Genomic DNA, 17,387 nt, shown 5'->3' on the forward strand with positions numbered 1-17,387 from the left:
TTAAAATTTAGGATGCAAAAGATAAAAGCCAATGATACTCAGCTACCTGTCCAAGTGGGCAATGGTGACTATTTCTCCTCCAACATAATAATTTAATCTGTTCACAGAACTTGTGTATATGAAGCAGTCGCCTACCCACAGCCCTGTTTTCACAATTTCCTGAATCTCACCAAGAACCTGCAGAAAGAAAATAAGTTCTATTATTTTATTCAGCATTAGAAATCCTGTCAAAAAAAAACTGAATATAATTAGGGATGATAGGTAGAATGAGAAATGCAAAGAAAAAAATCCTATTCAAGAAAGAAAATCTTTCCTTGCAACTTCCATCTTCTTTCTTCAAGAATACATTCCTGGGGTTCCCATCATGGCTCAGCGGAACGAATCTGACTAGGAACCACAAGGTTGCAGATTCAATCCCTGACTCTTGCTCAGTGGGTAAGGATACGGTGTTGCCGTGAGCTATGGTGTAGGTTGCAGATGCGGCTCCCATCTGGCATTGCTGTGGCTGTGGTGTAGGTTGGCAGCTACAGTTCCAAATAGACCCCTAGCCTGGGAACCTCCATACGCTACGGGTGCGGCCCAAAAAAGTCAAAAAAAAAAAAAAAAAAAGAATACATTCCTGGATGAGTATCTGTGAGTATCAGTAGTGTAAACTTTCATTGTTACATCAAGATCTAAGAAAGTGTGATCTAAGAAAGTGTTGATCTAAACTCCTTATATAAAATCATCCAAGACACCTTCACAAGGGATGATTTATGTTTACTATCTGAGAGCTTGTTTTAAATCACCGGCTAAATCACCTTAGGACCAAAACACCTTCTAACTTCCTTCCTGAAAGATAATCAAAGTTATTATAAATCTTTCCTAAAATCAAAGCACAGATTTCTTTTAAACATAAATATTTCAGACCCTGATCTTGGAGCCAAGATGTTAACTTCCACATTTTACCATAACTCCTTAAATGCTTATTAGTTTCCCTAAGCCTAATGTATAATAAAATGCTTCAAGAAGTAAAGTTCTAGTATAAGAATACAAATCATGTAAAAACAAAGCTAAGGTTGTGTTGATGTAATTACCTCAAAGCCATCTTCAATGCCATCTTCAGTAACCCCCTCGTGTGTTTCCTGTGCAGCCAAGACTTTCTCCGACAGATACTTAAGGATAAAAAATGATTCCTCAGTAGCAATACAGACTAGCTCTCCAGAGTCAGACCAGAAAATCTGCAACATGACAAACAGAAACAGAAACAAACGATTTTGGATTCCTGAGTGGATATGACCAACTGAATACACTGTTTCCTACGAGATTTATGTTCTACATTAAATAATAAGTACGCACCTAACAACTTGATGCCATGTATATACATATATTTGGGAGAATGGAGGGGGCACTGCTGTTTTCTTTATAGAAATGGAAAGCCCCAAGGGAGGCAGGAAGGAGCACGGCATTGAGCACCAGGCATGCTGCGACTTGGGGGTGGGCGGGGGGCAGCAGCCTATTCCCTACTGGTCTTGGAAGAGTGTTTCTCATCCATTATGACCCCCACCCCAAACCTTTTTTTAGACTTTTCACCCATCACCTTCCCCTATGAAGTTTTAATGTCACAGATACTATCTGGCTATACATATATAATGCATAAACATATGATACACAAACACATCATATATACATACATATGAATACCTGTGCTTTATAAATAAAAAGAGCACTTTTTTCACCAGTTGGTTTCAGGAACCAATTTCTGCCTCCTGAGGATGACATCCCCCTGCTGAGAACACATGCTCTACAAGACAGAACCAGAACCCTGGGGAGGTAGATTTGTCTCCACAGATAGCTTCCTGACAATGAAAGCTGTCAGAGAAGCAGCAGTTCTTTTTTTTTAGAATTCAGATTTATTGATTTCCACTGTTGACTTTAAAGAATGCAGTCAGCTGGCTGCAAGAACAAGCAGGCAGTTCTAAAGGTAGAAAATACTGTCACTGGAGAGAGCTTCCTAAAGTTTAAACAGCCATTATCAGGTAAAATATGAAGAGGCTTTCTGAACTGAGCAGATTTGCAGGCCTTATTTGCAGGCCTTCCCACCTCAAGAACACCTTGACTTCTTATCTTCAAAGCATAGTTTTTTTAAACTGTGAAAAGCCATTTAAAATATGAATAGCACTTGGCATTTGTATACCGTCTTCTTTGAAGCCCAACAGCTACTGCCTGATTCAAATTCCACGATTCTCATTTTCTAAGCATTTCTGAGGTAAATGGCACTGCGTCCAGCACAATGGAGCAGGGACAGTAGGGTACAAGGACGTTTCTGGGCCTCAGGGACCCAGAGCTTGTCACAAAGATGTACATGCCAAAAACAGCAATGAAGAGGGAGCTCACGTGTTTGGGCTGAATTTCAATCCTGCGTATGAGCTCTGTATTGTCCCAATCGTAGAAAGCTAAGCCATTGACAGATCTCACTCCCAGTAAGAAGCCTCCATAGATACCTGAAAAGAATTTAAAAGATTTAGATCTTTAGATATTTTTGAGCCATTACAAAGCTTCTAAAATTGTATTATATACAAACAGCACTCACTTTCAGCTCCAAAATCTGGTTTAAATGATTTTTTTTCCTTAAAGTTCTTAAATATCTTTACAACACTGTTGCTCTCTCTGATCGCATATCTGGGGGGAGAAAGGAAGGCAAACAATATTACCTAGGTACTAAACAACACCAGATATTACAAATACCTTCAAATATATTTTAATGCATTATGAAAAAATATAAATATTTGAAGATTCACTAGTGTATCTTTTTCCTAACACATCAGTGAACTCCTTTCAGTTGGACAAATGATGTATGGGTTTCACACTGCTTATTACACAAATTACTAGGGCTTACAAACTATTTTAGAAACTGAAAAGACCCAAATGTCCCTCAATAGGGGAATAATTAAGCTAATTGTTGTCTATTCATACACTGGAATACTACTCTGCAAAAAAGGGATTACTGATGCATGCAACACTGATGAATCTCAAAAACGCTGAGCAACAGCCAGACATAGAGTGTGCACCGCACACCTCCACTGATATGAAACCGGAAGGAAGACCAATCCACTGGGGAACAGGGGTAGGGTGCTGTTCCCTGTGAGGGAAACAAGGGGACTGGTTTTGAGGTGACAGGAATGTTCTACATATCTGGATCATGCTGGTGGTTATGGATTACATTCATTTGTCCAAATTCATTAAAACAGACACTGAAAACAGTGCATTTTATTTTGTATAAATTATACCTCAATAAAAATTACCTCTCAATTAATGTATACTAGGTAGTTGCTTACTGGTTCCTTCTTGATTCCTGCTTGGTGCATGTAATAAACAGTGGGGCTTTGGTTTTTTCAGACCATGTACTGAATTACGTCTTCACAGTTTTCTTAGTTTTGTTTGCCCCATATTTTGTGTTGCCCTTTCTGCCAACAGTGAGTAGCTTAAGCCTCAAGTTGCTGGGCCAGAGACTGAATCCCAGCCACAGCTGTGACCTACACCCTAACTGGAGCAACCTCAGATCCTTTAACCCGCTGGGCTGCGGATCAACCTACGCCTCAGTAGTGACCTGAGCTGCTACAGTCATATTCTTAACCCACTGCACCACAGCGGGAACTCCAATAATTGAGAGGTAAATTTTTAATGAGACTATTTTATGAACATTTTGAATTTAGACAGAATTTGTTAAGAATGGGAGATGGAGGGGGTTCCCATCGTGGCTCAGTGGTTAACGAATCCGACTAGCAACCACAAGGTTGTGGGTTTGATCCCTGGCCTCACTCAGTGGGTTAAGGATCTGGCACTGCCGTGAGCTGTGGTGTAGGTCGAAGACACAGCTTGGATCTGGCATTGCTGTGGCTGTGGTGTAGGTTGGCAGCTACAGCTCTGATTTGACCCCTAGCCTGGCAACCTCCACATGCCACAGGTGCGGCCCTAGAAAAGGCAAAAAGACAAAAAAAAAAGAAGAATGGGAGATGGGTAACATCACAGAAGATGAGTTTTAAAACAGATTCAATCAAGTTTTCATCAAGCTTACATCAGACTCTTGCATCTTCCCTAAGAAATTCAGAAAAGGGCAGCAGCAGCTCAGGATGCCAGGTCCTGGGAAAGTCTTGATCTCAGAACCTACCTTGCCTTAGCCCTTGGGTTCCATCAAAGAAATGGGTGCAGGGTCCCCAGTTTAATGAGATCAGACTGAGTGAGCCAGCTCAATTTTGAAGAGAGAAAAGGCAAATGCAGCTCACACTGCACAGCTGCCCTGACTAATCTTCCAACACAGCTCTATGAGAACTGGTCTTTAATGTGGAGAAGAACAGCCTACACTGGGCCTTGCAAACCTCTTTAATAAAGCTGCACACAGAACACTCGTTGCCAAGCAGGGCAAGCTGGATCTGACACAGCCAACACTTACTCTGAAGAATCGTGGGCCCACGCAAACTCCTGGGCAGACCCAAAGCTCTTGTTTCTTAAGGCCATTGCCGTATAGATGATATACTCGCCATCACCACACACCACAACAAACCTAGAAATTACAGAAGTCAGGGAGAGACATGCAGAGGGCCAACGACATGTAGAAGTTAAGAAACAATCATTCCTCTTTATGGTACAGTATTTCTAAAAACAAACTTTATTTCAGTTGACTGTTATAAACGAACCTAGTATCTTTTAAATTCAACCAGTACTTGTCGAGCACCAAGATGCCTGGCACTTTGCTCATCACATTTACACCATAAGGCACTATCTTACCCCGCAAGGCTATGTTCATTTTAAAGCCGATCACTCAAATAAGTAAAAATGTTACTCCAGTTTTTAATGACTATTAAACCTATCAAAATAAACAGAACATTTTAACATTTAAATAATAAGAAAAAAAGAATACTACATGGCCAAAATTTTCTCAACAGACATAAAACAGCTCTTTAAAGCTCTAATTTAGAACACTACTGGCTGTTACTAGATTGCCAAAGGTGAAATGCACAACTTACAGCAAAAAAATATTTTATGATATTAAGGGAGGAATAAGTAGTGCATTCCTAATTTTCATAAATTTTTTTTACTACAAGTAATAATGGATACCACTTCCTGAACTAGGCAGCCTACTTGGTTTATATATTCTGTCTTTTTCAGTACTCAAGACAGCATTATAAAATGCCCAGTTCTATTGTAAAATAATTTTTAAAGCTCACAGGTTTAAACTCATTGTACTAGAAACTCTTTTCTCACAAGATGTTTGGTATTTTATAAATCTTAAGGGAGAAAGAGAGCTGATGATTCACATTACAGAGAAGAAGCAAAATTATTACTAGTCCCAAAACTTTTTCAAAAGACAAGACCTCACAGTCAGCTTTTCTTCTTAAAAGCAATGAATCAGCAAAGACTTAGCATGTGCTAAGCCTCAGGATAAGACAAGATTCTTGCCCTTAAGGGAACCTAAGGACACATACCAACATATTTGAAATGAGAATGAGCACAAAACCACTGAACTGTTCAAAACTGTGTGCCCAGGACAAAGCCAGGAAGGCAAATAGGCTTCACCTTGCATGTCAACCTGATTACCTGGCATGGCTGAGGGCCGCCGTGCTGAGGCCTGTGAGGCCAGGGCCAAAGCTCAATGAGGAATGCCCACCTCAGAGCAGGGATGCGATACGCTGTGAATATGCAACCCCTGCTCTAACACACACAGAAGTGTTAGGAGAGATTCTGATGGTGGCTTACCGCCCATTAGGATTGTGCTGAATAGTCTGAGGGTATATTTCACAACTGCCCATATCCTTTACTGCCAGTGGCAATCTTTCTCCATCTTTAATTTCAGCATCTCCCATTGCTTTTAGGTTGGCCTGCTGGACCTCTGAATGTTTGGCCCAAATTATCTTTCCATTGGCATCCATGGACATGGCAGGTTCCTCCCGACCAAGCTAGAGGAATAACAAATGACTCTAAGATTAAAAAGAAAAACAAATAAAACCATGACAAAATAAACATCTTTTATTTTCATTTAGCAGAAGGCACCTTTCTTCCACTTTAAGTCTCCGGTGCTTACTCTCTTGTGCTCAGTGACCCAGGTGCAAGTTTAACAAAGCTGGTGACTTGGAAAATAACTGCTTCCCCTCTGTTCATCTACTCAGAGACGGTGTAATGAGAGATTACCTTAACAATGATGCTCCCTTCATCATAGCCCAAAGCAACGTTGTTGGACCCTCTCAGACTGGCCACACACCACACCCTCTCCATTCCATAATTCAAGGTACTCTCGAGGCGATAGGTGCTTGAATGCCAAATTCGCACAGTTCCTAAAATGGACAATGTGAATGCTCCCTTTTCATTTGAACATCCAACCATGAACTGCCAGGTAAACTAGCCACATGGGAGTCTTTCTATTCAAATAGAACACACTTCTTGGCAGCTGAATTTTTTAATCTATGGTCTGTAAGTGATTTTATAAAGCAACATAAATAACAGAAAATTTATAAGAAACTAAAACTAAGAAATGCGACTTTAAGTATGAAATAATGACTGGGACAGTCAGTGCCCCTGATTTGCCAGATGCTTTCTACATGTGACTTCCCTCCTTTCTCTACAGTCCTATGAAACAGATCTATCTATTCCCACTTCATAATCTACCCACACCACACATCCATGAAGTAACAGAGCCTGAATCTGATCCCAGGCTTTTAGACTCCAAAGCACGGGCATCTCTCCAGCACTTCTGGCTGTCTTCTTCTTTAAGTAACAGAGAGAAAACACAGCAGAATGATGATGATGATGATAATGCCCCTTTACTCTTTTATAGCTTAAGAAATCTATTCTAATGAAAATATCAAAATGCTTTGACACTTCCAAAGAAAATGCAGGGTACTAGCTAGCTTCAATATCCACTTAGTAAAGATAAGCACAGGAATAAAGCGATGTTTCTAACTTACCATCCTCTGAACCTGTGATGATGATTGGCAGCTCAGGATGAAAACTGGCACAAGACACGTTTTGGGCGTGCCCCTCCAGCGTTTGCACACATGTTTTATTCTGTAATCGAGCCATTGAGAACACTTTCATTAGTGAAAAGCAACTCGTCCTTGATTTTCCCAGTGTACTGATACATGATAAATGATGCTGGCTATGACTATCTAAACAGAGATTCAATACAGAGATTCCTGCAACAGAATTATCTTGTTGTGTACATGTTTTCTCTAATTATTTGACAGTGCAGGCAAATGTAAATGTAACAGTCACATTTAAAACAGCGCACACACATGCACGCATACACACACACACACACACACACACACACACACACACACACACACCTCTCGAAAGATCTGGTTTTCATCCGAGTGTTAGTCCCCCAAATTAAAGATATCTTTAATATTTTTATTCTGTGTTTAAACACAGATGTGTAAATATCTCAGGACAACTGGTTTTCTAGGCCTCATTTTATTAACCGCTTGTGGAAATTTTGGTGTGGGAAACAAAAAATTGAACAGTATCTTTATAGCGTTAAAAAGCACAGTAACAAGAGTTCATAACTAGGTTTTACAAGAGTCTATGTGGCACTGTGGCTGTTGGGTGGGGCTAGGTCCAGGTGCTGGGGTGCTGGCTTCCAGGAGAGCTCACGCCAGTGGGTGATCTTCAAAATGCCTTCACCACCTTATCCGCAGGGTGGGCCATGGCCGCCCCCCACCTTGCTGAGACCCTCCAAGACCAGCAGTTCTCCAAGCTAAGGCACAGAATATGGATGGACAGAGGCCCTCAACCCAGCAGAGCCCCTCACGTGTCTGGGTCTGCCTCCTAACTGCAGTACAAAGGATGGGATGGCTGCTGGAGCAGGCATCCGAGTGGTGCCCACCTACAACACACATAACAGGACTCCAGGAGGCAGGCAGCTGCTCTCGGGGAGAAGCAGAGGTGACCCTGGGAACCCCAGCAGTGATACTGACCCTTTCCTTGGTTGAATGATACCATTCCACCCACTCCTCTCAGGCCCGAAAGGGAGGATATGCCAACAAGAATGACAAACTGTGATGACACCTCATCTTGTGACAGTGTCTAATTTTTTTTCATTTATTCTCTCATTTATTCATCCATGGACATTTTATTGAATTTCTGTCTTTTGAACAATAAACTGATAATTTAAAATAACGGAAGAGTTCATGTGGCAAAATGACTGTACCATGGTGACATCATGACATTATTCAAGATCTACCAGTTTTCAAAATATGAAAGTCTACCAGTGACAATACCAGAGGATGTAAGAATTCATTTTAATTAAAATTTCTCATTTCTACTATTAAATGAAAAGTAAACACGATGGCATTTTAATTTTAAAATCTTGAGAGGCATTTGTTGTCATTTTCATGGGGGATTCTGAGACCACAATTTAGGTGCAAAAACTGAGAACTTAAGTTATTAGGTTATGAACAGAGTTCAAAAACCCAAGTTTTGGAGGTCCCCGGCAGCCTAGTGGTTAAGGATTCCTTGTTCATCCCTGGCCTAGGAATTTACATGTGCTATAGGCACAGCCAAAAAAAAAAAAAAAAAAGTTAAAAAAAATAACCCAAGTTTGGGAGTGCTCGCTGTGGCTCAGTGGGCTACAAATCTGACTAGTATCCATGAGGATGTGGGTTCAATCCTTAGCCTCACTCAGTGGGTTAAAGATCTGGCATTGCCATGAGCTGTGGTACAGGTCTCAGATGCAGCTCTGATTCGACCCCTAGCTTGGGAACTTCCATAAGCTATGAGGCCCAAAAAAGAAAGAAAGAAAAGAAACAGTTTTAATTGTCTTGTAAACAACAGTAAGAAGCACATCTAACACATGGCAAGAAAAGTTATGAAAAAATTGTACCTGATAGTCCCATATTTTCACAAGACGGTCATCTGCACCTGAAATGAGGTATGGCTTGTCGCCACCACTGTAGTAATCGATGCAATTCACGCCTTTCTCATGTCCCTCCAGAGTGAAGTTTGGTGATGAGGAGCCCAGCTGCCACACCTTCAGAGAAGAACATCTGCCAGTCAGTGTGCGGCCTTGCTTTTCAGAAGGCAGCTCCACCACATTTTTAACATATAAATGCCAAAGCCCACAAGAGAAGCTAAGGAATGTTCTTTTTTTTCATCCATTTTTTTTTCCGTTCTTCCTCACTTTACCTGAATTTCCAGGGGACAGAATCACTATGGCATTCTCTTAAAAATGCCAATTTCCAGGCTTTATCCCTAGAGATTATGATTCAGTGAATCTACAATGAAGCCCAGGAATCTAGGTTTTTCAAAGACACCTTCCCTTTGAGAAACACCACTTTAAAGGTAAGAAATGAGTTTATGAGAGATTTACTATAAAACTAATGAAAGTAGACCTAGATATATTAAAAAGAGAGAACTGCTGCTTAATTAAAATATGAAAAGTATAGAAAAGTAGTCAAATGTTACTACAGCACTGGTACTCAGCTTTATCTTTACAAATATTTATTTTGTATGCCTACTATACGCCCTCTGGGGATTATAAAAATGTTTAAGCAAATTTTACTACAGCCAAGGACAAGTCTAATTTAGTGAAGATAGTTTAAAACTAATTTCATAGTTTTCAACCTATGTTAAAAAAAAAAAGGACAACTCAATGAAAAGAAAAAAAGGCAAAGCCCTGGCATTCCCGTCGTGGCTCAGTGGTTAACGAATCCAACTAGGAACCATGTAGTTTTGGGTTGGATCCCTGGCCTTGCTCAGTGGGTTAAGGATCCGGCGTTGCCACGAGCTGTGGTGTAGGCTGCAGTCTCAGCTTGGACCCCACATTGTTGTGGCTCTGGCGTAGGCCAGTGGCTATAGCTCTGATTAGACCCCTAGCCTAGGAACCACCATATGCCACAGGAGCAGCCCTAGAAAAGGCAAAAAGACCAAAAAAAAAAAAGGCAAAGCCCTAAGATATTCAATATATAACATAAATAATAAATTGTCAGATAAATAGCATATAACGTTTTATATAAAGGAAAACTAATAAAAATGTTATTTTAGGTGTAAGCCTATACATGTAAGCAAAAGTTAATGCAATGTATACTTTTAAATCTATGTATATGAAAATACTTTAAATATTACAATGGAAAAAGGAATATATTTGCACGCGCTGCAACATGTGTCAGGCACCTAGTACGGGCAAGGCACTGTGCTGTTTGCTTATGTGTCTGTTTGGGAAAGGGGATGTCATGGGGCTCCCTGCCCCAAACATCGACATTTCAGGGATAAAGATTTCTAGAGACACATTCATTATTATTCAATGTGAAGGCCGTAACAGAGGCAAAAAGCAATAGAAGGAATGGGATGAGCATGACTGGCTCTGTCTAGAGATGAAATGGATGTCCGAAAAGAGGTTCTCAGAGTAAATAACTGCTCAGCCTTGAAAGATGAGTAATTCTCCAGAGGAAAAGAAATTTTAAAATGGAGAAAAAAGAATATTGTAAGGAGTATTCCTGTGGTACAGTGGGTCAAGGATCTGGCATCATCACTGCAGCAACTTGGGTCATTGCTGTGATGCGGGTTTGATCCCAGACCTGGGAATTTTCATGTGCCATGGGTGCAACCCCCACACCCCCAAAATATTGAAGGCAGAGGGACAGGCTGAATTAGGTAAGGTTCTGTGACCATTCATGGTCTCTAGAAAATGATGAACAGTCCAAGATTATAAGAGATATCTCATAATATCAGCTAAAGCTAGTCTTGGAAAACCTTGTATTCCACACAAAGGCATTTGGCCTTTATCCTCAGAATGGGAACTGACAAGATGGAATCCACATTTTAGAAAGATAACTGGCAGCAGTACAGAGAAATGGAATAAGAGAATGGAGGCAGATGAAATTTAAATATAAAACAGATTATAATCAGCAGAGGTCAACAACAAATACACCAAAGAAGAGAAAATAGTAACCTAGATAGAGGCATTTTCTTATTCTGGGTTTGCAGAGATTTAAAAGTCTTATGAGATATTGCTTCCACACAGAAAAACACTCCTCCACTAAGAGCACCAAGTTGCCACATTATCTTTCTAAACAGAATACACCCTTCTGGATCAAAAGGAGAAGTCCTAATGAGCTTCTGAGAGAAACTTCTAGGGCAAGAATAACTTCTGGGCATTCAGCAATAAAACACATAAAATAAACAAATTTCACCCCACACACTGTGAACACCCTACCTTGATAGTCCTGTCCAAAGAAGCGCTGGCAAACTGGTTGTTATCTTTGGGGTTGATCACAATCTGCATAACATAATGGGTGTGTCCTTCAAACACTTGTGAGCAAGACCATTTTTTATCCCAGTCCCAGAGTTTAATAAGCATGTCATCTAGACCAAAAGAAAGTCTCCAGTTAGTTGCAAATTTCTATTTCATTCATTCAGAACTAAGATGCAGAGTCTTTGTGCTTTTTAAGGCAGCAAATTTAACACAAATCATACATTCCATGACTTACAGAAACAGAATCAGAATTGCATAGATTTTTCAAAATCCTTATTTATTCTAAGAATAAATTTAAATTTCTAAAGAGTGAAGATAAAAGAGATTACTAATAGCAAATACACAAATTTCATTGAAAAAATTTAAGACATGGAGTTCCCGTCATGGTGCAGTGGTTAACGAATCCGACTAGGAACCATGAGGTTGCGGGTTCGGTCCCTGCCCTTGCTCAGTGGGTTAAGGATCTGGCATTGCTGTGAGCTGTGGTGTATTTGCAGATGCGGCTCGGATTCTGCATTGCTGTGGCTCTGGCGTAGGCCAGTGGCTACAGCTCCAATTCGACCCCTAGCCTGGGAACCTCCATATGCCATGGGAGTGGCCCAAAGAAATAGCAAAAAGACAAAAAAAAAAAAAAAAAAGAAAAAATTTAAGACAGACTCAATGCTTTACAGAATGATGGAAGAGTAACACAAAGTACGACTGAATAATGACAGCAATGACTATTTCAAGAATAAGCATTTCTCTCTTAATACAAGATTAATTTTTAAAAAGTTTGCATTACTTCTCAATTTCTAATTTAAAAATGTTTGAAAGAGCTATTACTAATTTAGTGCAACGTGTTTTAATTGCCTTCCAAAAGAGGCACAGTTTTATACAAAATACCAAGGAGCAAACTAGTCTGAATATAAAGATAAAACTGACTAGGATGTATGGCACTTGGCCCCAAACCCCCTCAATCAGCATGTAAATTAGTTTTCTGTTCAGCAGATGTTTCAGCATCTACACCTTCAAGTCTTCCCTGGCAGGAATAGGAGCAACTGCCATACAAACCTTAAGTAGAGTTGAGAGTCATTAAAATACAAAAAGAAGCAGCACAGACAGCATGTTAAAAGATTTAAATAGTTTAAATTTTAAAAGCTGCCTGGAATTAGACCTCTACCTGTAACAGGAGAAGAAGAATTGCATGTCTCCCTGAATGAAAATGAATTAAAGAGATGCAAGTGACCGAAAGGCGTCATCTCTTACCACTGCTAGTTAGAATGAAAGGCTGGGTTGGATGAACGGCAATACATCGAATGTAGTCTGAATGCGCTTCAAACATATGAACTCTCTCCAGAGTGTTGTAGTTGAACACTCTAATTTGCATGTCATCCTAGAAATGGAAATTTAAAAACCATTTAAAAGCATTACGGTTCTGAAGTAAATTGCACACACAAAAAATATAAAAGTCCAGGCTCAAAATATGCACCAATTAACAAAACAAATCAAGAGTCAAAATTCTGCAACTCATTTTAGCAATTATTGATCAATTCTGAAATGGAATTAGAAGCTCATGGTTACTTACCGCTCCTGTCACAACCCAATTCTTCCTTGCAACAAACTTTGCGGCTCGAACAGGAAGATCACATACTTCGAATGTTTTCACCAGTGTCTTTAAAATTTAAAAGGAATATACATTTGAGTTATAAAACAATAACTGAAGAATCTATTAGTTATATTCAAAACATTCAATTATTTAGATCACTTCCAATTTTAAAATATCCGTGGACTAAAATATATAAGCTCAACAAACGAAACAAACAGACCAATCATCTTTTCTTTAACAGATTCAAAATTAAAACTCTTGGAGTTCCCGTAGTGGCACAGCGGAAACGAATCCAACTAGGAACCATGAGGTTGCGGGTTTGATCCCTGCTCAGTAGGCTAAGGATCCAGCATTGCCATGAGCTATGATGTAGGTCGAAGATTCAGCTCGGATCTGGCATTGCTGTGGCTCTGGCTTAGGCCGGTGGCTACAGCTCTGATTAGACCCCCAGCCTGGGAACCCCCATATGCTGTAAGTGCAGCCCTAAAAAGACAAAAGAAAAAAAATTTGAAACACTTATAAGAGCAAATGTCCACAAGATGGAGTTCCAGATCCTCTGTGCTCCAGCCCTTCCCTACCTCTCCAACCTCATCTTTGGCTAGTCCCAGGCTCACCCTCTGCTCCTGGTTCCCTCTGCCTGAAACCCACCCAGAGGACCTTATCTGGTTCCCTCTGCCTGAAACCCACCCAGAGGACCTTATATTCCACTTTTATAACATGGCACCTTCATAATTACGTGTTTAATGCCAATCTTTCCTGCTAAGCTCCCTGACGGCAGGAATCTCGCTTACCACTGTATATCTAGAGCTTAGAACAGTGGCTGGAAAACAACCAATGTGTAAGAAGTATCTGTTGAATGAATTAGCTATTTTCTTCTTTTTAAAATCAAACCCATAAACTCATAAATTTATAAACAAGATACATCCTTTTGTACACTTTAGCAACATGCTCCCATACAATGCTGTTTCTTCTTAGTAAAGTGTGAGAACACAGTGATTTAGATGTCCCTTCAAGCCGCTCAGAAGGGAATTACATACAGAGGATAAAGGTAGAAAACTAGGAAACCCTACTAGAAAGAACAGGGATGAATGCATCGCTTTGTCCTCCCAAACTGATGCCTTGTTTAAAAGCCGGAAAAAAAAATCAAACTATCACTTTTCAAACTCTCTTTCTGTATAAGAGAATAATGAAAAGCATATTCTGATTGATTAACCATGTGCACTAAATTAAAAAATAAGGATTGGTTCATAAGAACTATTTGGCCTACTGTGGCTCCCTGAACAAGACTTCAAATATTCTCCAAAGACTAAATTATTAGGGACATCAGCTCCAACCTATATAACCACGACCAGCTAACTGCCACAAACACTGAGAGCAGACAGAACATGCCACCTATGAGATGACAGACAAAGCTATGGAAGTTCGTGGGGAGTCAACAAATTCAGGGATTTGCTGAGCAGTAAACAATAAATAAATAAAACTAATAACCATCATGGTTCATATCCATGTTAAGTGTTATGGCTGATACAAATGAACTAAGGGGTGGTCTTCACACTTCAGAAGCTAAAGAAGCTAGAGAGGAGGAAATGCTACGCACGCAACATAAAAACCACCCAATGTAAGGCAGGAAAATAATGAAACATTTGTCTGGTACCTTACAGGTCTCACACACCATTTTACCTAATTTGATTTAATCCTTCTGACAATCCTGAGATACAGGGAAGGCAACGTATCATACAGGGAAGGCAACGTATAGTCATGAAAGTAAGTAAATCTAGCCACAACAAGGTTAAAAGGCTTGCCCACATCACTTAATTAGCGGGATGCCTTCAAATTCTTACACACTGATTTTTTAACCACTGTACCCATCACTTCAAAGAGGATATAATATATCCTTATTTGAAATTCAAATACATGTGAATTTACTTCCAAAAAACCTTTTTGGCTCTTTTAAGAATTTTGCTTTCATATACATAACTGACAAGTAACTTCTGTTGGTAATTAATGGAGGGACAAAAAGCAGGGAGAACCAAAATTGATCAATCACTCAACAAAGACTTCCTGAGTATCTACTATGAGCCTGACTGACAGGCCTGCACTTGAAATAACAATGGGAATTAAGACTTGATAATCCTTATCCTAACAGAACCTCAGTTCCTGAAGGAAAGAACAAAATTAAACAAAAATTACCAATGTAATGAATTAAGAAAGGGGAACCAGATGGCCCTGCAGGAGAACAAAGAAGAGTTAAAAAAGAAAAATGAAGCAAGTAGATGACCCAGATAAAGCAGTTATGTTACAGTAAAGCCTAGAGAAAGATAAGGGAAGTACACCTGGGCTTTAGAAAACGACAGAGCTGGAGTTCCTGCCATGGCTCAGCAGGCTGCAAATCCAACTAGTATCCATGAGAATGTGGGTTGGCTCCCTGGCCTCGATTAGGGGGTTAAGGATCAGGTGTTGCCGTGAGCTGTGATGCAGGTCGCAGATGTGGCTTGGATCCGGTGTTGCTGTGGCTGTGGTGTGGGCTGGGAGCTACAGCTCAGATTCAACTCCTAGCCTGGGAACTTCCATATGCCGTGGGTGCAGCCCTAAAAAGACCAAAAAAAAAAAAAAAAGAAAAGAAAAAGAAAGGAAAGGAAAGGAATGAAAGGAAGAAAGAGAGAAAATGACAGAGCTGAGATATGGCTAAATGAAGCTAACGGAGGGGACCCCTAGGAAACATTAGGAAGCATGGTACAGGAGGGGTGGGAGGCACCAACATATTTGTTAAGCATAAAATCAGAAAGGTTCTAAACATTTGGATAGAGCAGCTGCCCAGCACATCTTCTGCCTTCCCTCACAAAAGCAGTTAGCAAGTATATTCTCCACCTCCAGGCAAAAGGAATTTGCAAGGTAAAGACTTGAAATTGCATAAAACAGAAATTCTAAAGGTGATATACTGATAAATGGAATGTTTATTATTCACTAGTTCTGGAAATAATTATTGAGCACTTACTGTGTATCAGGTAATGTCATAGGCACTGGGATACAGAGAACGAAGTGTTAATATGAATAAAATGTCACTAGTGGGGTCTTAAGTGTACGGTCGTTACTGTTTCATTAGAGTGATATATAAGCTGCAAGGGTGTTTTTAGGTTTACTCATGACATTGATTCCCTAAGGTCTATTTTTGCCATCTTAAATCTCTTAAATGTGAATTTTATCTGGATTTTAAGAACTTAACCTTGGATAATGGAGATAGTTATTATACACAGACACAAAACTGTATGGCATAGTGCTATCTGATACTTTGAAAGAAAAAAATTAAGGCTGGCCAAGAAAGAGTGGAAAACATGACATAAACTAAACTGAAACATTTATTATTTACTCAGATGAAAGCATTAAAGGCAGATAATTTCATGTGTAATGAGAAGCTGACTATAAATATTTCTCTGATATAATCTATAATTTGTAGGACTGACTGGAAGTTACCTGCATCATTCATTATATTGAACACTTGGGGAAAAAATAATTTAAAAAAATCCCTTAAGGTTTTTAGAATACTCATCAAATGGAAAATTCAGGACTATTAAATACTTTTATCTAGATCAAGTGATCTTATATTGTCAGTTCCTTTAATTTTAAAGAGGAGCTAATACTACCTATATCAGAACTTCACATTTAAATATTGGATATAATGAGCTCAGAAGTTTCTCCCACAAGCTCTAATCTCATAAATGGTAATTTATCTCTTTTTTTTTTTCTTTTTTGGCTGCCCCATAGCATATGGAGTTCCCAGGCCAGGGATGAGATCCGAGCCACAGTTGCAATCTATGCCTCGGCTGCAGCTACCCTGGATCCTTAAGCCACTGGCTGGGCTGGGTATCGAACCTGTGCTCCAGCGCTCCAGTTGCGCCACAGCAGGAACTCCTAACGTTAGTTTATCTTTATCAAAAATAAAGATACCAGAGTTCTTGTTGTGTCACATCGGAAATGAATCTGACTAGTATCCACGCAGATGCGGGTCAATCCCTAGCCTCGCTCAGGAGGTTAAGGATCCAACACTGCCGTGAGCTGTAATGTAGATCAGAGACGCGGCTTGGATCCCATGTTGCTATGGCTATGGCTTAGGCTGGCAGCTGCAGCTCTGATTTGACCCTTAGTCTGGGAACTATCATATGCCTCGGGTGTGGCCACTGCCCAAAAAAAGCAAAAAAAAAAAAAAAAAAAAAAAAATCACACCAATTTGTTTGAGAAAGCAGTGTACATATACTACTGGACTCTCATATTTCTTCTCTTTCATTATAAACAGTCTAACACAGTATTTCTAATAAAGCCTTTAAAAATTCCTACCTGTGTTTCATGATTCCAAACACACACACTGCCATTGTAAAGACTCGCCAACATCCATGGCTCTGTAGGATGCAAATCCACACTCTTAACTCTATCGGATCGAGCAGTTAGCTTTCTCTTGATATCGAGTCGCAGAGGCTAAGCACAAACAACATAAAAAACAAGTATTAAATTTTTATGCCAAATAAAACATGTTTGAGAACTTTAACAAAAAAGTGTATTAACATGCCTACAAAATAATTT

At 39.7% G+C, this 17,387-nt stretch overlaps 1 protein-coding gene across 2 annotated transcripts in view; it reads right to left on the reverse strand.

Moving 5' to 3' along the window:
- COPB2 (coatomer protein complex subunit beta 2) overlaps positions 1-17,387 on the reverse strand; it is a 44,349-nt gene that overhangs the window by 21,093 nt on the left and 5,869 nt on the right. For both annotated transcript variants that reach the window (XM_021069531.1, XM_005669884.3), the window contains exons 2-14: positions 17,145-17,282; positions 12,792-12,878; positions 12,473-12,599; positions 11,189-11,337; positions 8,858-9,004; positions 6,942-7,041; positions 6,169-6,311; positions 5,737-5,936; positions 4,433-4,543; positions 2,573-2,661; positions 2,377-2,483; positions 1,077-1,220; positions 47-177 (exon numbers count right to left, since the gene is read on the reverse strand). In XM_021069531.1, coding sequence (XP_020925190.1) covers positions 47-177; positions 1,077-1,220; positions 2,377-2,483; positions 2,573-2,661; positions 4,433-4,543; positions 5,737-5,936; positions 6,169-6,311; positions 6,942-7,041; positions 8,858-9,004; positions 11,189-11,337; positions 12,473-12,599; positions 12,792-12,878; positions 17,145-17,282 — 1,673 coding nt within the window. The remainder of the gene's footprint in view (positions 1-46; positions 178-1,076; positions 1,221-2,376; positions 2,484-2,572; positions 2,662-4,432; positions 4,544-5,736; positions 5,937-6,168; positions 6,312-6,941; positions 7,042-8,857; positions 9,005-11,188; positions 11,338-12,472; positions 12,600-12,791; positions 12,879-17,144; positions 17,283-17,387) is intronic.

Source organism: Sus scrofa, chromosome 13 (assembly GCF_000003025.6).
Source record: "Sus scrofa isolate TJ Tabasco breed Duroc chromosome 13, Sscrofa11.1, whole genome shotgun sequence".
NCBI lineage: Eukaryota > Metazoa > Chordata > Mammalia > Artiodactyla > Suidae > Sus > Sus scrofa.